The sequence below is a fragment of the Mobula birostris genome, chromosome 10 (genome assembly GCF_030028105.1).
Source record: "Mobula birostris isolate sMobBir1 chromosome 10, sMobBir1.hap1, whole genome shotgun sequence".
NCBI classification, from domain to species: Eukaryota; Metazoa; Chordata; class Chondrichthyes; order Myliobatiformes; family Myliobatidae; genus Mobula; species Mobula birostris.
The window spans coordinates 65,377,101-65,395,917 of record NC_092379.1 but is presented as its reverse complement, the minus strand read 5'-3'; the positions used below and the strand labels follow the sequence as shown (position 1 = coordinate 65,395,917).

At 42.3% G+C, this 18,817-nt stretch overlaps 1 protein-coding gene across 1 annotated transcript in view; it reads left to right on the top strand.

Annotated features, from left to right (window-relative positions):
- The first annotated feature begins 5,336 nt into the window (after window positions 1-5,336).
- Window positions 5,337-18,817, top strand: part of LOC140203692 (sodium- and chloride-dependent neutral and basic amino acid transporter B(0+)-like) — an 85,596-nt gene continuing 72,115 nt past the window's right edge. The window contains exons 1-2 of the mRNA XM_072269738.1: window positions 5,337-5,483; window positions 15,754-15,910. Of these exons, the coding sequence (XP_072125839.1) occupies window positions 5,337-5,483; window positions 15,754-15,910 (304 nt within the window). The remainder of the gene's footprint in view (window positions 5,484-15,753; window positions 15,911-18,817) is intronic.

The window sequence follows — 18,817 nt, the reverse complement described above, 5'->3', positions numbered from 1 at the left end:
CAAAGTTTAATCTTCTATCTACAAACCTATCAGAACAATTAATTCTTAAGACACGTGGCCTCTATTATGAATATGGTGACAAGGCGAGCCGGCTTATGGCTCATCAGTTGAAACGTCAAGCTGCATCATGACTTATTCCCCAGATAAGAGACACGCACCAGAACTGGACAAGCAATCCAAAAGAGATTAATAACATCTTTGCAACTTTTTATTCCTCTCTGTATGCCTCAGAGTTCCCCTCAGATAAAGCAAATAGGGAACGTTTTTTAGATAATTTGGAAGTACGAACTCTTGAACCAGAGGAGGTGGAGAACCTAAATCAGGCTCTTGGGCAGGAAGAGATTAATAATGCCATTATGGCTATGCAGAGTGTTAAGTCCTCAGGTCATGATGGTTATCCAATAGAATTTTATAAGAAATTTAGGGATAAGCTCATACCAGTCCTTCTAGAAGTGTTTCAGGAATCTTTGGAGAATGGCTCTTCACCCTTTCTCTTTCACAGGCAGCTATTTCACTTCTTCTTAAAAAGGACAAGGACCCGACTCAATGTGGATCATATCGCCCCATCTCACTTTTGAATGTAGATGTGAACATTTTGTCTAAAGTGCTTGCATGCCATTTAAAACGTCCCCTTCCCAAGATAATTTCAGATGATCAAACAGGTTTTATTAAAAATCACTATTCTTTTTTTAATATCCGTCGACTGGCTGATGTGGTTTATTCACCCAGTGATTCTCCAAGTCCAGAGGTTGTTATCTCCTTGGACGCAGAGAAGGCATTTGATAGAGTGGAATGGGTATACTTGTTTAGTGTTTTGGAGAAATTTGGATTTGGCAGAATATTTATAGCTTGGGTTAAGCCATTATACCACTCGCCTTTAGCATGTATACAGACAAATTATTTTCGATCTGACTATTTCCCATTAAGACGTGGCACTCACCAAGGCTGCCCATTGTCCCCTCTTCTTTTTGCAATTGCAACTGAGCCTCTTTCTATTGCACTTAAGTCAACTACATTATTTCAAGGTGTTAGAAGAGGGGACATAGAACACCGTGTTTCCCTATATGCCTATGACCTCTTACTTTATGTTAGCAACCCTGTAGGTAGTAGTCCTGCTATTGTGTCATTATTAGGTCAATTTGGAGCCTTCTCTGGCTATAAACTGAACTTTCAAAAAAGCAAATGCTTTCCCATTAATAACTTGGCCCTACAGATCCGACAGGAATCCTTGCCCTTTCCTTTATCTCAGGATGGTTTTGTATACCTAGGAATACATATTACTCATTCTTTTACATCTCTGTTTGAAGCTAACTACAGGCCTCAGGTTAGCCAAATGAAGGCTGATTTCAAGAGATGGCGCAGTTTACCCCTTACTATAGCTGGGAGAATTCAGTCAGTGAAAATGACTATACTTCCCAGATTTCTCTATTTGTTTCAGTGTTTGAAAGTTTTCTTATCTAAATTATTTTTTAAATCAGTCGATCAAGCTATAACTTCCTTTATTTGGGAAAATAAGGTCCCAAGGGTTAATAAGCGCACTCTTCAAAGAGGTCGTGACGTAGGTGGAATGGGTCTTCCTAGCTTTATTCATTATTACTGGGCATCGAACATTCAAAAAGTATTATTTTGGCTTCACTGGCCAGATATAATCTGGTGCCTGCTTGAGTCATGGTCTTGCCACCCCTCGTCTCTCCCAGCTTTGGTGTATTCTTCCTTACCATTGAAATCCTCTCAATTCACATCTAACCCGGTCGTGCTCTCCACCCTCAAAATTTTTAATCAATTTCGCTGCCACTATAAGTTCATATCAGCTTCAGTTTTGGGCCCCATTCATAAAAACCATTTATTTCCTCCCTCCACATTCGATTCAGCTTTAAGACAATGGGGTTTGAATGGTCTTATGTGCATTAAGGATTTGTATACTGATAACATATTTGATAGCTTTGATAACCTGCGCGGTAAGTGTGGCCTTCTGCATAATCATTTTTTTAAATACCTTCAGATTCGCCACTTCGTCAAGGAAAAATTGCCCTCTTTTCCTTTTCTGCCACCTGCTACGTTATGGGAAAAACTCACTCTTAGCTTTAACAATAAGGGGCTGATCTCTGAACTATACTCTCAGCTGATGTCTTTGGGAGTTCGAGATCTAAACAAAACGAAGAGTAGGTGGGAGGATGACCTCGGTATGGATCTGGCTGAGGAATATTGGGCAGAAGTATTGAATAGGGTTCATTTCTCATCATCATGTGCTAGACTAGGGCACATACAATTCAAAGTTTTACACAGGGTACATTTAAGTAAAGCCAGACTGGCAGACATATACCCTGGGACAGACGCTGGCTGTGACAGGTGTTCCTTCTCTCCGGCTGGTTTAGTACATGCATTTTGGTCATGCCCTCGGCTTGATGACTATTGGGCACTGGTTTTTAAAATTATCAGTGAGGTTTTGGGGGTGACACTGAGACCTTGCCCGCTTATAACTGTATTTGGTGTGGCAGATGATGATTTGGGTTTAAATGCAAGCCAGTCGGATATCATTGCATTTACATCACTATTGGCCCGTAGGAAAATTCTGCTGGTTTGGAAATCTGCCACTCCCCCAACTGCTGCTGCTTGGTTAGAAGATGTAATGTTTTTTCTGAAATTAGAAAAGATTAAATTCACTTTGAGGGGGTCTGTGAAAAAGTTCTATTCGAAATGGGGACCTTTCTTATCATATTTTGGGAGTCTTAAGGAATTACCTACTAGTTGAGGGCATCTGGTTGTACTTGGGAAGTTGCCTCCCATTTAACACGCTTATAATTTACCTTACAGGGTGGTTGATGAATTGTAATTATGAGTGTATTTTGGATCATCTGACATGTTGCAGATGTGTGTGAGCCGTTGTATTGAAGTAGTGTGGGGGTATGGTTGTGAAATGTCCGTACTTGTATTTGTGAATTGTTGTGTTGTAAATATATTAGCTGCCATGATATGTTCGGGGAGGGCGGGTGGGGGGAGGTTTGTTTTAGGGGTACGATACTAAAGCAAAATGGAGGAAAATATAATCCATTATATATTCTGTATTGTGTCATTCCTTCAATAAAAATAAATTTTAAAAAAAGCTAATAACTAGCTTATAGTTTTGGACTTTTACAATTTGGGGGCGTTTGCCCTGGGTTTGTAGTGTAAAACTACAAACTACAAAACTACAATACACTTCTGTATTTCGAGTGTAAAGGGTTTCTTCTTTTATTTTACTGCGTAGGCTAATTAAAATGGCTTCTTTGTTATGTTATAATTAAAATGGCTTCTCTGTGATGTTAACTGCTGAGACAGTGGTTCTCTTTCTAGCAGCTTGTTTGGGTTATATTACTGATAAGGAGAATTGTATCCATTTGTTAACCAATTGGGATAGACGTTATTCTTTTTAGTGTATCTGTAAGCTATTGTGCTGTGCGGGTTTTGGGGGAGAAGGCGCGATGGGCAGAGACAGAGTGGACGGGATGCTGTGAGCTAGCCGACGGGGCAGCCCTCGAGCCTGAGTCCGAGGTCTAGGGTAGTCAGCGAGGAGAGGAGACGAAGACAGACTCGTGTGGAGCATCTGGTCTACCACCATGGTTGGTCCCAGGCGGTGGGTCAAGGTGGTCAAAGGGGATCGAATGGGGGAGAAAGAATTGTTACCAGAGCTCCAACTGTTGTGCATGAAGAGATTGAACTTTGATAAGCTTGGTGCCTTTTATTTTCCTTTTATATTTTATCTCTTAATTATATAGTTCCAGTAATATCTATGACTTGTAATCAATTAATCGTATATGGTGTTTTGTCTGTTTTTTGGCGTGGTGGGGTACATCACACAGCATCCACACAAACTTAATTACCCAGTTTGGCGGGGCCGCGGGCTGCTTTCCCTAGACAGCGAGTTAAGTGAGCCTGAGGCTTACCGGGGGGCTACATTTGGGGCCTTTGTCCGGAACTGGATTCAGTGGTGAGCTGCGTGATTGCCCTGTTTAAATCAGTGCTGCTGTGTCTCTGTGGGATTGCGGTCAGTAATGTGTCTTTCTGGGGGACTGCTGGTTATTGTTGCATACGCGTTAGGTGAGATCTTTGTTCGAGTTCAGACTAGCGCTGACGAGTTGGTGGTGGGATTAGGGGCTGTCCATACTGTTAGGAGAGAGAGGAAAGAGTGGTCTGATTCGGATGTAGTGTTTGCGAATAAATGTTCCAGCTATGGCAGGCTTTGCCTGGCTTTTGGGATATTGTCCACCCCTAAAGGGGCGGAGGCGTGCGAGACATGGGCGGAGTGGATCTCTCAGTTGTTAGATGAGTGGCAGTGCTTGGTTGAGGGAGAGCGACAGGGATTGGTTGAAAGTTTGAGTAGGCGGGCTGGTGACGGTGTTAGAACTGTCAGGTTCAATTACACCGTAGTGACAGCTGCCAGTTACCTGAAAGAGGGGGAAAAGTTTTCAGTGTATCTTCTCTGGCTAGGAGGGCAGCTAAATTGCTTGCAGTGCCAGGGGGATCATTTCAGGGGATCAGCCCCTCCCTCGGTTGTTCCGCTGATCAGAGAGGTGTCGGGAAACCTAGTGGTGGCCCAGTCGGGGAATGGCTTGGGGCCTCTGGGGGAGCACGTTCCCAGCAATGTACCAATGAACTTTTGCAAAGAAAAGACCCTATTCCTGAAGGGTTAGTGGGACCACGCCCCAGAGTGTCGTTACAGATAGATGAAAGCAATGCTAAAGCCATCCTCAACACCGGGGCGCAGGTCAAGTTGTTGTACAGCTCGTTTTACAACTGGTGTCTGACGCATTTACCCTTGACAACATTAAGGGTACTGGAGATTTGGGGTACCAGTGCCAGTAATTATCCAGAAGATGATGATTGGTTAGTGAACCTGGAGTTCATGGGGGCATTGTCTGTGCACCCAGTGTTTCGAGCTGCTTGTGCGGATGTGTTTAGCGGCCTTGGGCTGGTACCGAATTTAAACGAGACCCGATTGTGGTACGCCTGGGGGAAGTATCTTAGGGTGAGGCCCTCTTAGTAGACGCTCCAAAATACCACGAGGGAGGGGAGTTGACTGCTAAAGACACCTCGGTGAGAGAGAGGTCACGGCAACTGGACCCTGTAGCCATGGAAGACGTAGGCAGCATGTGTGTGGATTATAGGACTCTGAACAGACGCACTGTCATTGACCAGAATACGGCCCTGAGGGCCGAAGATACTATGGTCTGTTGTATGGTGCGACGTGGTTTAATGTGCTGGATCTGAGGCGTGGATGTTGCCAGATCTCAATGAGTGAGGCTGATGAGGAGAGGACGGCCATTATAGGTTCCCTCGGATTCTTTTGATCCGAAAAGATGCCTCAGGGTATATCCGGAGCCCCTGTAACCTTCCTGCGGGGCATGAGGAAGACCATGGGGGATGTGGAGGTGTTTGGAGTTTTGGCGAATGTGGATGACGGCCTAGAGTTTGGACTTGCCTTGGAGGACTATGATACGAGGCGAGTGGCGAAGCCTGGGTGACAAAGGGTTAAAGAATTAAAACTTTCTTTGGACGAGTGCCAGGTCTGGAGAAAGAGGCAGTTCGGGGAAAAGCGACAGAAGCAAAGTGTAAAATATGGAGAAGTTGTTGGCCAGCAGAGTTTGGTGCAATCTGAGAAAAATGACCTGACATACCAGTTGAACTTCCTGGTGTTGGAACAGACGGTGGTGGACCTAGAGATGGAAACCCAGGTCGTCAATCTGAATGAGACACTGGGGAGAGAGGGGATTTGCACCGCTGAACTGAGCGCTCAGAAATGCAGGCTGGAGACTGAGTGCCGCACTTTTGGAACAAAATCCGAAGACCTGGAGTCCACGCTCCTCAACATGGAGACAGAGAACCAGAATTTCAAGCAGAAACTGCGGCCACTTACTGATGAATTAATCCAGAAAAGATTGGAAGACTTACAAGTTGGGGAAGACCAAGGAAGCTGTCTGACTGAGGCCAACAGAAGACCGAGAGCCTGGAGAGGGGAGTTTGACTACACTTCCAAGGAGGTGAAGCAATTGAGGACAGATCTTGGAAAAGGGAAGCGGACGCTTGAAGGGAACCTGAAGATGACCATCGACAGTTTAAATGAAGCGGAAAAAGCTGGTGGTGTAATTGCACCCCCGATTGAGATGGCCAAGAAGCGTGAGTCAGTTCTGCTGAGACTGTGGCGAGAGTTGGCGGAGTCCGAGTAGTAGCTGTCGTCTCGATTACAAGAGGCTGAAGAGACTGCAGAAGCAGTCCAGGCTAAGTGCCTCAGTTTGGAGAAAATCAAACAGCAACTACCGATCGAGGAAATGGAGAAGAATACAGATTCGAAGGATGATGTGCTGGATGTGTGGTACATGCCGTCTTTCGCTAACTTCCCCTTGTTGGATGAAGAGACTTTTCACCCCTCCCCCACTGAGTCAAAGATAGTGAGGAGGGCTATCTGTGGGCAGCCTGGGTTACTGCAAGACCTGGAGGGAAAAGAAGCAGGGCCCCAGACACGGGACGGGGGCTCCGAATTGCAGTGGGGGCATGAGTGAGAGAGGAGTTGGCAAGCAGACCCGAGGTATCCCCAGTAGCGTCCATGCCTTTAGGGTTTAGGTGAGGGGGTACGGAGGTCTCGGAGGATTAGGAAACTCCCAGATGGGTTGGCCTATGTAGAGCCCGTGGGACCAGGTGTGAGATCTACTGTTTGGGGAGCAATGTCACTATTTGTACCTGATTGAGTTTTTGTGTCTGCAGGAAGGGTGGGCAAGTTATTTAGAATTCATGAGGACATGACTTTTTTTGGTGGGGGGAGAGTGTAAGGGGTTTCTTCTTTTATGTTACTGCATAGGCTAATTAAAATGGCTTCTTTGTTATGTTAACTGCTGAGAAAGTTCTCTTGCTAGCAGCTTGTTTGGGTTGCTGGGGCAGCAGGCTGAGGGTAACAGACACCAACAGAATCAACAAACTCATTTGTAAGGCCAGTGATGTTGTGGGGATGGAACTGGACTCTCTGACGGGGGTGCCTGAAAAGAGGATGCTGTCCAAGTTGCATGCCATCTTGGACAATATCTCCCATCCACTACATAATGTACTGGTTGGTCACAGGAGTACATTCAGCCAGAGACTCATTCCACCGAGATGCAACACAGAGCATCATAGAAAGTCATTCCTGCCTGTGGCCATCAAACTTTACAACTCCTCCCTTGGAGGGTCAGACACCCTGAGCCAATAGGCTGGTCCTGGACTTATTGCCTGGAATAATTCACATATTACTATTTAACTATTTATGGTTTTATTACTATTTAATTATTTATGGTGCAACTGTAACGAAAACCAATTTCCCCCGGGATCAATAAAGTATGACTATGACTATGACTATTGATAAAAGAGTAAACAAACCAATTGTGATAGATGTTATTCTTTTTAGTGTGTCTGTAAGCTATTGTAATTCACGGGTATTTGCAGAGAAGGCGCGATGGAGACAGAGAGAGCGGACGGGATGCTGTGAGCTGGCCAACGGGACAGACCCCGAGGTCCAGGGTAGTCGGCAAGGAGAGGAGACGAAGACAGACTTGTGTGGAGCATCTGGTCAACCACCGTGATTGGTCCTGGGCGGCGGGTCAGGGTGGTCAGAGGGGATTGAATGGGGGAGAGAGGATCGTTACTAGAGCTCCAACTGTTTGTGCATGAAGAGATTGAACTTTGATAAGTTTGGTGCCTTTTATTTTCCTTTTCTACTTTACCTCTATTAATTATATCGTTCCAGTAATATCTATAAATTGTAATCAATTAATTGTATATGGTGTTTTGTCTGTTATTTGGTGGGGTGGAGTGCAATCACACAGCATCCACACAAACTTAGTTGCGCAGTTTGGCGGAGTCGAGGGCTGCTTTCCCTCGGCAGCAAGTTGAGTGTGCCTGAGGCTTACCAGGGGGGCTACAATAGTAATAAATCATCTACATATAGTGATAAATTGTGTGTCTCATTCCCGCGGGTGATGCCAAGTATATTAGGCGAGTCTCAAATAGCAATAGCTAGAGGTTCCAAGGCAATATCAAATAGTAATGGACTCAGAGGGCAACCCTGTCTAGTACCACAAAATAACGGAAAAAAGGGAGCTCTTTGATTATTGGTAGGTACCGAAGCCAAAGGGGTAAGATATATCAATTTAATCCAAGATATAAATATCGGACTTCAATTAAATTTCTCAAGCGTATTAAATAAATATGTCCATTCGACTCTGTCAAAAGCTTTCTCAGCGCCCAGTGAAATAATGCATTCTGGAGTTCTAGGAGAAGGAGTATAAACAATATTCGTTAATCTCCTAATATTAGAGAAGGAATAATGATTTTTAATAAATCCAGTCTGGTTAACCAAAATAACTTGAGGCAACACATTCCCCAGTCTGGTTGCCAGTATTTTAGAAAAAATCTCGGAGTCCACATTCAGCAAGGATATAGGCCTATATAATGTAGGATCCTTATCATTTTTAAGAATTAGAGAAATAGAAGCTCCATAAAAAGATTGTGGTAATTTACCTATAAGTACTGCATCCTTAAAGATTCTACATAACCATGGAGAGAGTATAGTAGAAAGGGATTTTAAAAATTCTACTGTATAGCTGTCTGGACCAGGTGCTTTACTTGAATTCATCGAAAAAATAGCATCCTTTATTTTTTCTTCCGTAACAGGTACATCTCATTTTAAATGTTCATTGGGTGGTAATTTCGAGATATTCAATTTCCTTAAAGATTCATGCATTATAGTGAGGTCATCAGGAGATTCTGATTGATATAAAGAAGTATAAAATTCTTGAAAGGATTTATTTATCTCATCACGATCAGCTGTCAAAGTACCATCCCTTTTACGAATCTTAATGATCTGGCGTTTAATCGAAGCAGTTTAATTAATTGATTTTCAATCGAGGATGCTAACAACAGATTATGTTCCATTTTTTTAAGTTCAGCTCTCTCTTTATAAAGCTCCTTACTGGGAGCAGTAGAGTATTTCTTGTCAATTTCTTTAATCTTGTCAACCAGCCTAATTATTTCATTATTTATTCATTTTATCAAACCAACAGAATATGAAATAGTTTGTCCACAGATATATGCTTTAAAAGTATCTCATAATACCCCGCTAGAAATTTCTTCCACAAAATTCGTTGAAAAGAAAACATCAATCTGTTCCTCAATGAAATTAACAAAGTTCGAGTCCTGAAGCAGAGAGGTATTGAACCGCCATTGTCTAGTACTAGAAGATGTATCCATTAACTTAATAGATAGCTTCAATGGCGCATAATCAGAAATAGCAATGGAATCATAGTTACAGTCAATAACAAATGGAATTAAACGAGAATCAATAAGGAAATAATCAATTCTCGAATAATGATGATATACATGAGAAAAGAATGAAAACTCTATAGCCTTGGGATTAAAAATTTCCAGATTTCTGAAACTTCAGATTCAACCATAAAAGAATTGATAAGAGTAGCTGATTTATTCGGAAGTGCCTGATTAGACACAGATCTTAAAGCACACGGCATTGGGGGTATAGTATTGATGTGGATAGAGAATTGGTTTGCAGTCAGGAAGCAAAGAGTGGGAATAAACAGGACCTTTTCAGAATGGCAGGCAGCGACTAGTGGGGTACCGCAAGGCTCAGTGCTGGGACCCCAGTTGTTTACAATACATTTTAATGACTTCGATGAGGGAATTAAATGCAGCATCACCAAGTTTGCGGATGACACAAAGCTGGGCGGCAGTGTCAGCTGTGAGGAGGATGCTAAGAGGATGCAGGGTGACTTGGATAGGTTAGGTGAGTGGGCAAATTCATGGCAAATGAAATTTAATGTGGATAACTGTGAGGTTATCTACTTTGGTGGCAAAAACAGGAAAACAAATTATTATCTGAATGATGGCTGATTAGGAAAAAGGGAGGTGCAATGAGACCTGGGTGTCATTGTACACCAGCCATTGAAAGTGCGCATGCAAGTACAGCAGGCGGTCAAAAAGGCGAATAGTATGCTGGCATTCATAGCAAGAGGATTGAAGTACAGGAGCAGGGAGATACTACTGCAGTTGTACAAGGCCTTGGTGAGACCACACCTGGAGTTGTCACAAGGGCGGGGGCACTGGGAGCAAGGGTGGACCCAAATGCAAGACTCATCTTGTGAGGTTAATTAAATTTAATTTATTGTTCAAAACCAGGAGAGCAAGGCAGGAGTAGGAACAGCGGACGGAGGACTATGACCAGGCTGGGACCAAGGGTCTGGGCTAGGACTCAGAATCGGCTCCCAGAACTAGAGGAGACATGAAGAGGGTAGGGTATGGACTCCAAGCCCAAGACTGGGCAAGGACCCAGTACCTGGTTCTTGCCTCAGGCTCGGACTCCGGAACCGGGCATGGACATGACATGGGCTAGGGAGAGGAGGAACATGGAAAACAGAGCCTCGGTCTCGGGAGAGCAGGTACATGGAACCATGGACACATACACAGAACAGAGAGCTGGGACCCCTCCTTGGATACAGGACATAGGGCCGGGACTCACACACAGAACAGAGAGTCGGGACCCCTCCTTGGGTACAGGACATAGGGCCGGGACTCACACACAGAACAGAGAACCGGGACCCCTCCTTGGGTACAGGACATAGGGCCAGGACTCACACACAGAACAGAGAGCCGGGACCTCTCCTTGGGTACAGGACATACGGCCGGGATTCATGACCCCCCCGAGGGGCAACGGCAAGACGGTCTGACTTACCCCACGGAGGCAAGGACAAGACAAGACATGACTCCCTGCGGGGCAATGACAAGACGGCCAGACTTACCCCACAGAGGCGAGGACAAGACAAGACATGAACAACGCGAAAGAACACCAGACAGTACCTATCTAGCTCCGGCAATAGAACTAGACCGAAGTGCAGGTGGGGGCTGCAGACAAGGGCTAGAGGCTGGAGGGGCAGAGAAGGGATTCAGACCGGGGGGTTAGGACAGGAATCACAGACCGTCAGGGCCAGGACTCGACTTGGAACTTGGATGCCGCCGGAGCCAGGACGTGGTACTTGGAACCTCCGGGTAATGGTGAGCTCTAGACTCGGCCCAGGAACAGTAGACAGCGGCTCCTGATTCTCTCCAGCGGGTTAACTGACAGACCCACCTTGGTGAGGAAACTTTGCAGGCTGGCTTCAGCGAGGTAACTGGACTGGGTTGCTCCAGTGAGGAAAGGCGAATTACCGGCACTCGCTTCGGCGGAGACAAGGCTTGCTCCGGCCAGATGACATCTGCATACCGTACCTTTGATGACTTTGCAGACGCTCCTGTGCCGAACGGCTGAAAATGCCTATAAATGCCTATAAACTACCGGTTCAGCCAAACGTTAATTGCCTCTAATCACCAAAGCTGGGGGACATGGGAAAACAGGGAATCAGTGGTCTGGATCGTAACATAAACAAGGTAAATTTAAAGGGACCCCAATCCGGACCATAACAGGAGTATTGTGTGCAGTTTTGGTCCCCTAATCTGAGGAAAGACATTCTTGCCATAGAGGGAGTACAAAGAAGGTTCACCAGATTGATTCCTGGGATGGCAGGACTTTCATATGATGAAAGACTGGATTGACTAGGCTTATACTCGCTGGAATTTAGAAGATTGAGGGGAGATCTTATTGAAACGCATAAAATTCTAAAGGGATTGGACAGGCTAGATGCAGGAAGATTGTTCCCAATGTTGGGGAAGTCCAGAACAAGGGGTCACAGTTTAAGGATAAAGGGGAAGCCTTATAGGACCGAGATGAGGAGAAACTTCTTCACACAGAGAGTGGTGAATCTGTGGAATTCTCTGCCACAGGAAACAGTTGAGGCCAGTTCATTGGCTATATTTAAGAGGGAGTTAGATATGGCCCTTGTGGCTAAAGGGATCAGGGGGGTATAGAGAGAAGGTAGGTACAGGGTTCTGAGTTGGATGATCAGCCATGATCACACTGAACGGCGGTGCTGGCTCGAAGGGCCGAATGGCCTACTCCTGCGCCTATTTTCTATGTTTTCTATGATCTATCCATCAAGGGGTTTAAACAACAGTTAAAATCTCCACCCATTATCAACATATAATCATTTAAATTAGGAAGAGATGTAAAGAGATGCTTAAAAATTCAGGATAATCAACATTTGGGGCATAAACATTGATCATAACTTCTCTTTTGTTAAAGAGCAAACCAGTAACTAACAAAAATCTACTTTAGGAACTTCGCTTCCCTTTGCTCTCTCTAAATTGAATAAACAAATGGCTAACTCAATAATTAAATACACATTACGAATATGGTTTTAATTTCGTAAATTTTTTGGTTTGAATAAATTTATTTTATCAAGCCCTATTATATCTAATTTTTTTCAACCCTCTGTTATGGATCAAACCTTTTTGATGTGGAAAATGAAGGGTATAATATGTTTTCGTGATTTATTCTCTGATAACTGTTTCATGTCTTTTGAACAGTTGTCTAATAAATATAATCTGCCCAGATCCCATTTTCTTTAGATATTTACAAATAAGAAACCTTTTAAATACTACGCTTCCTACCTTTCTGATTTCATATTCAACTGATATCATGGAAAAAATTTTAGGTTTAAATCTTTATGAGAAGGGTTTAATAGCAATTAATTATGACATAATTATGAAAATACAACCAGGCATATCCGATAAAATTAAGAATGAATGGGAAAGGGAACTTCAACTTCATTTACTTATAGAGAAATGGGAGAAAATTTTTCAATTAGTTAGCTTTTCCTCTATATGTGCAAAAAATATGTTGATACAATTTAAGGTGGTGCATAGGGCTCACATGTCTAAAGATAAACTAGCTCACTTTTACTGTCATATAAATCCTGTTTGTGACAGATGTCATTCTGAGGTAGCTTCTGTGACTCATATGTTCTGGTCTTGCCCTCTTTTGAATAAATATTGGAAAGATATTTTTGATATTATTTCAACAGTTTTGCATATTGATTTACAACCTCATCCTATTACCACAATTTTTGGTTTACCAATGATGGAACATAGTTCTCTAACCTCTTCAGCTCGTTGGATGATTTAATTTGTTACATTAATGGCCAGAAGATCCATTCTATTGAATTGGAAAGAGAAAAATCCCCCTACTACATTTCAGGGGGTTTCACAAACTATATCATGTTTAAATCTAGAAAAAATCAGAGGTGTTACTTTTGATCCTTCGGTTAAATTTGAAGAAACTTGGAGGCCATTTATTCAATATTTTCATATGATGTATCCTGACCTTTTCTGAATCCTTTTTATTAACCTAGAATATATGAATGGAGGAGCACAGTTAACAACATTAATGATGTATTCGATGTAACATATCAGCCCAGCCTTGATTTGTTTTGTTTAGATTAGTTTTTTTTTTGGCTCAGTTTAGTTTAGTTTTTTTTTACTTTGGGTTTTTTTTTGATATTTTTTTCTTTTTTTTCTATCATGGTCAATCATATTAAGAGTTTGGGAGGTCAAATATACTTGTATCATCTGTAGTTTTTACTTGCATATGTCAATTATCAATAATGTAATCCCAATTTCTTTGTATTAATACTGTTGCTTTGTCTTTATACTTTAAAATTGATAAAAAGATAATAAAAGAAAAAAGAAATTGATCAGGAAAACTAACAAGAGCTCAGGCAAACTGTACAGAATCTTGAAGGACTGAAATCACTCACAATACCACAGGAGAACTCGGTCAGAGTTTCACCAAACAAGAATCCATAATAATTGAGCAAAGAGGGATTGGCAAGTCCCTCTGAGATACACCTGGAGCCCAACAGAGCTCAGGACCAATCAGACAGCCCTGGTGTCCAGACAAAGCAATAACACTCAAAGACAACAACTACAATGCCAGACATTGAAAATGACATGCTAATTAAATTTCCATAAATTGAATAAAAGTGATGAATACAAAGAGAGTTTGGCAATTCCCATAATTCCCAATGTGACACTTGCAACACAAAGTGAAAAGCCAGAGCAAGTCCAAAGACAAACAATCAGATATTGTCTGGGACACTGTATTCTCACAAGGTTACCCTGAGAAAACACAATCCACGTACTAACTGAAAAAGAAACATCCCTTTTTTTAAAAAGTAACCCCTTGTGACAGCATGGCCCAGTTAGAGACATCAGCATGTTTTATGTGAGGCAAGATGTATCTCATCAACTTAACTGAGTTTTTCAAGAAGGGGAATGAGAATCAGAATCAGGTTTATTATCACTGAAATATTAATGGAATTTGTTGTTTTGCAGCAGTAGTACTGTGCAATACAAAATAGTACTATAAATTACAATGAGAAATATAGAAAAATAAATATATAGTGCACAAAGAGAGCAATGTATTGAGGTAGTGTTCAGGGGTTCATGGGTCATTCAGAAATCTAATGCAAAGAAGAGAAGCTGTTCCAAAACATTGAGCATGTATCCTTAGTCTTGGGCAGTGGATATTGCCTACACAGATTTTAGTAAGCTGGTCCACAAGGTCCCTTGTGCTAGGCTCATACAGTAAAGTAAGATACACGGGATCCATGGTGACTTGCCCATTTGGATTAGTAATTGGCTTGCCTGTAGTGGTAAGACTATGCATTGGTCAATGCGTCTTTTTCTGCTTGGACATCCATGACTAGTATTGTTCCATTGAGGTCTACACTTAGACCTCTGCTGTTTGTGATATCTATAAATAAATTGGATGAAAGCTTGGATCAGCGGGTTAGTAACTCTGCAGATGTCTCAAAAATTGCTGGCACTGTGGAATTTGTAGAAATTTCACAATGTATCCCAGAATACAGTGGGATATAGATCAGTTGCAAACGTGGACGGAGACATGGCAGATGGAAATTAATCTGGTCAAGTATCAGTTTTTGCACTTTGGGAGATCAAACGTAAACGGACAGTACACTATCAATGGCAAGACCCAACGATCCACCTATCATCTGCCTCTCTGTTTATTGCTCAGTGAATTGCAGTCCTGTGTTTTCACCTGCTTATTACCAGATTGCATCAGTGAGTTTTCCTGAGCCTTTCCAGCATTCATATCTAAACTCTGTCCTTCTGATTATCGACCCTGCCTGTTTATCTTGATTGTTCTGGTTTTTGACTCTGTCTGATTCTGATTTTTGGATTTCTCTGGATTTTTTGATCTCTGCCTGAACTTTGACGCCAACTTTGTGGCCCCTCTGGATTTGTTACTCAATTAATATCACAGTGTGCTCAGTACTTGGCCTGCGACTGGGTCCTTGCTCCAGTGTCCTGACAGGAGATGTGCAGAACATGGTGTTTTTTAAACAGTTGTGGCCACCTGGAGCACACTGCCAAGGAAGGTGTGGAAGCAGGTACAATAGAGGAATTTAAGATACTTAAATATCCAACAAAGAGATGGATATAGATCCCGTGTAAGTAGAAGGCATTAGTTTAATTATGTATCATTAATTTAATTAGTTCAGTACAACACCATGGGGTAAAGGTCTATCATTGTGCTGTAATCTTCCATGTTATATGTTCTATTCAATTTGTTTTAAAGAAGCACACATTACAGCAGAGCTACCTATATAAATTGAAGCTGTTGATTTGGTACTTTGGATTGTTACACTCTGCGATTCAGGGACCAAGCTACCACTTACTAATTAAAGAAAAGCATCATGTTCCTTCGTACGCTGGGACTATATTTTGCCTGAGTTTTGTTCAAGTTGTGTATAACCTGGAGGTCAGCTGTTCCCTCTCTTTCTCCAGGCTCTACCCGCTGCTGAAAACATGGGTGAAAGTGATGAGAACGTGGAGCGAGGCAACTGGTCTTCAAAGACAGATTACCTGCTTTCATTGGTCGGCTGTGCTGTGGGACTGGGCAATGTTTGGAGATTCCCTTACCTGGCTTACAGGAATGGAGGAGGTGCTGTATAAAATGCGTAATACACTGGAGAAAAAATAAGCAACGATCCGAGGAAGAAAAGAATAGATAGATAGTGTCAGAGGTCAGAAGTCAGTGTAATTGCTGTTACTAAGGAGCAGGTGGTTGGGAAGCCGAAAGGTCTGATGGTAGATAAGTCACCTGCATCAGGTGGATGACCCCCCAGGGTTCTGAACGAGGTAGCTGAAGAGATTGCTGAGGTAGTAGTAGTGATATTTCAAGATGCATAGATTATAGAATGGTTCCAGAGGACTGGAAAATCACAAATGTTACTCCACTCTTTAAGAAGAGAGGGAGGCAAAGGACAGGAAATTATAGGCTAGCTCACCTGACTTCAGTGGTTGGCAAGTCCGTTATTAAGGATGAATTTTCAGAGTATTTGGAGGCCAATAAGCATGGTTTCCTTAAACAGAGTCTTGCCTGACAAATCTGTTGGAATTATTCGAGGAAATAACAGGAATGAAAGACTAAGGAGAGACAGTGGATGTTGTTTACTTGGATTTTCAGAAGGCTTTTGACAAAGTGCCTCACAGGAGTGCTAAACAAGTTAAGGGCCCATGGTATTACAGGAAAGGTATTAGCATGGACATAAGATTGGCTGATTTTCAGAATGCAAATAAAGGGCTTTTATCGAGTTGGCTGCCAGTGTAGAGTAGTGTTCCACAGGAAGTGGCTTTGGGTCTGCTATTCTTCACATTATATGTTAATGATCTCGATGATTGAATTGGTGGCTTTATGGCCAAGTTTGTGGGTAATATGAATAAAGATGAGGGGTGGGTGCTGCTGATGAAGCAAGGAGTCTCTCAAAGGACTTGGCAGATTAGAAGAATGGGCAAAGAAGAGGCTGATGGAATACAGTGTAGGGAAGTGTATGGTCTTGCACTTTGGTAATAGGAATAAAGCCATAGACTATTTTATAAATGAGAAGTGAATTCAGAAAGTGGAGGTGCAAACAGTTATGGGAACCTCAGTGTAGGATTCCCTAATGGCTAACTTGCAGGTTGAGTTGGTAGCAAGGAATATCAAAGCATAGATGTAATACTAAAGATTTATAAGGCATTGATCGCACTACATTTGGAGTATTGTGAGCAGTTTTGGGCCCCATATCTAATAACGGATGTGCTGGCCTTGGAGAGGTTTCAAAGGAAGTTTGTATTTTAATATGTTTTCTTCTTTCACTTATGGTTCTAAATATGTTGTGAGGGAACATGGGAACTGCATCAACATAAGGCTTTAGGATCACTTTGTTCCTAATCTACCATGGGAATTTTGAGATCAGCATATATAGCTGGTGTCTCTTTTCCATGGTGAGGATTCTAAGGCTAGAGAGAATGGTTTAAAGTGAAAGACAGGAGAATTAAAGAGGATCTATGAGGTAAAACATCCACACAAAAAGTAGTCTGTATCTGGAATGAGTTGCTGGAGATAACCATGAAGGCAGGAACAGTCATAACATTTATGAGGTAACTGAACAAGCATTTTAATGAGCGAAGAGTAGAAAGATATGGCATGAGATAGGCACAATGTTGGTGGTGATGGACTAAAAAACTTGCTGTATTTCTCTATGACTCTAGAGAGCTGGGAGAGATTGTAGTCAAGTGGAGAAAATGAGCCTTTAGTGGAATTAATAGCATCTTCAAAAATCAATGTAATCCAATATATGCTGGTATGAACAGGGCAAATGGGAGAAAGTTAGGGTGCAAAAGAAGAATTAGATTGCCAAAAGTTTACAAACAATAAAATAAGGCCTATCAGGAGGGCTTTCAAGTTGTCAAGTCAGAAATTAACAAGGGATTGGATGTCACATCAGCAGCAGATGTGACAAAGCCAGATTATAAATGGATAATGAAATGAAGGTCTGGTAATGACCCAGATCTGTGGAACAAATCATACTTCAAGCTTCTATGGGATAATAGATTTGTAAGCAATCCTGCTTAGTTGCCAGGAAGGGGGATGGAGACAAAGGCTTATCAGTGTTGCAGTCATAGACTTACACAGCATAAAAATGGGTCCTTTGGCCCACCATGTATATGCCAACACACTTATCTACCTACTTTAATAGCAATTGCTTGCATTAGGACTGTATAATTCTATGATATCTTTTTCTGTCTAAAAACCTCTCAAGCTAATAATCTGATTCCTCCAACTCTTCAGTTCCAGATATCAACTACAATCTATACAAAGAAAACCTCATCCCTCATGTTCTGTTTAAAACTCCACCTTTCTCCTTAAAACTACGCCTTCTTGTTTTCGATATCCCTATGATGTGAGAAGGATTTTGACCTACTCTAATAATGCATCTGCTTATTTTATACACTACTATTAGGTCGTCCATTAGCCTACTTTGCTGCAGGGAAAGCAAGTCCAATACTCCCCATATCTAAGCCTTTCTAATTGAGGCGGTTCCTGGTGAATCTTTGCTGGAGCTGGTGGTGGGAGACAGACAAATCTCAGGAATTGCTGTGAAGGATCTAAGAATACAAGGGCAGAGGTCCTGGTGAAGGATCTCAGCCTGAAATGCTGGCTGTTTAGTCCTTTCCATAGATGCTGCCTGAACTGCTGAGTTTCTCCAGCGTTTTGTGTGTGTTGCCAAAGGGCCCTTAATCCTGTTTGGACTTAGATGATTTAGAAATTGCACTGATTCCCCTTTTCTGCCAATTCTCATGATCTTTGACTCTCTTGTAATTGAAAGAAATCTGCCTTAGTTCAGGGATGCAATGCCAACAGCTCTTTGATGCTGAGAAGTCCAAACTTTCACAACCATCTAAAAGAAGAAATTCTTCCTCATCACACTCTTATCCTGATATCTTGAGACAATATCCTCCAGTTCCTTACTCATCAGAAAGGAGAGATAACTTTACTCCAAACGGTCAGAATCTTAATGGTTTT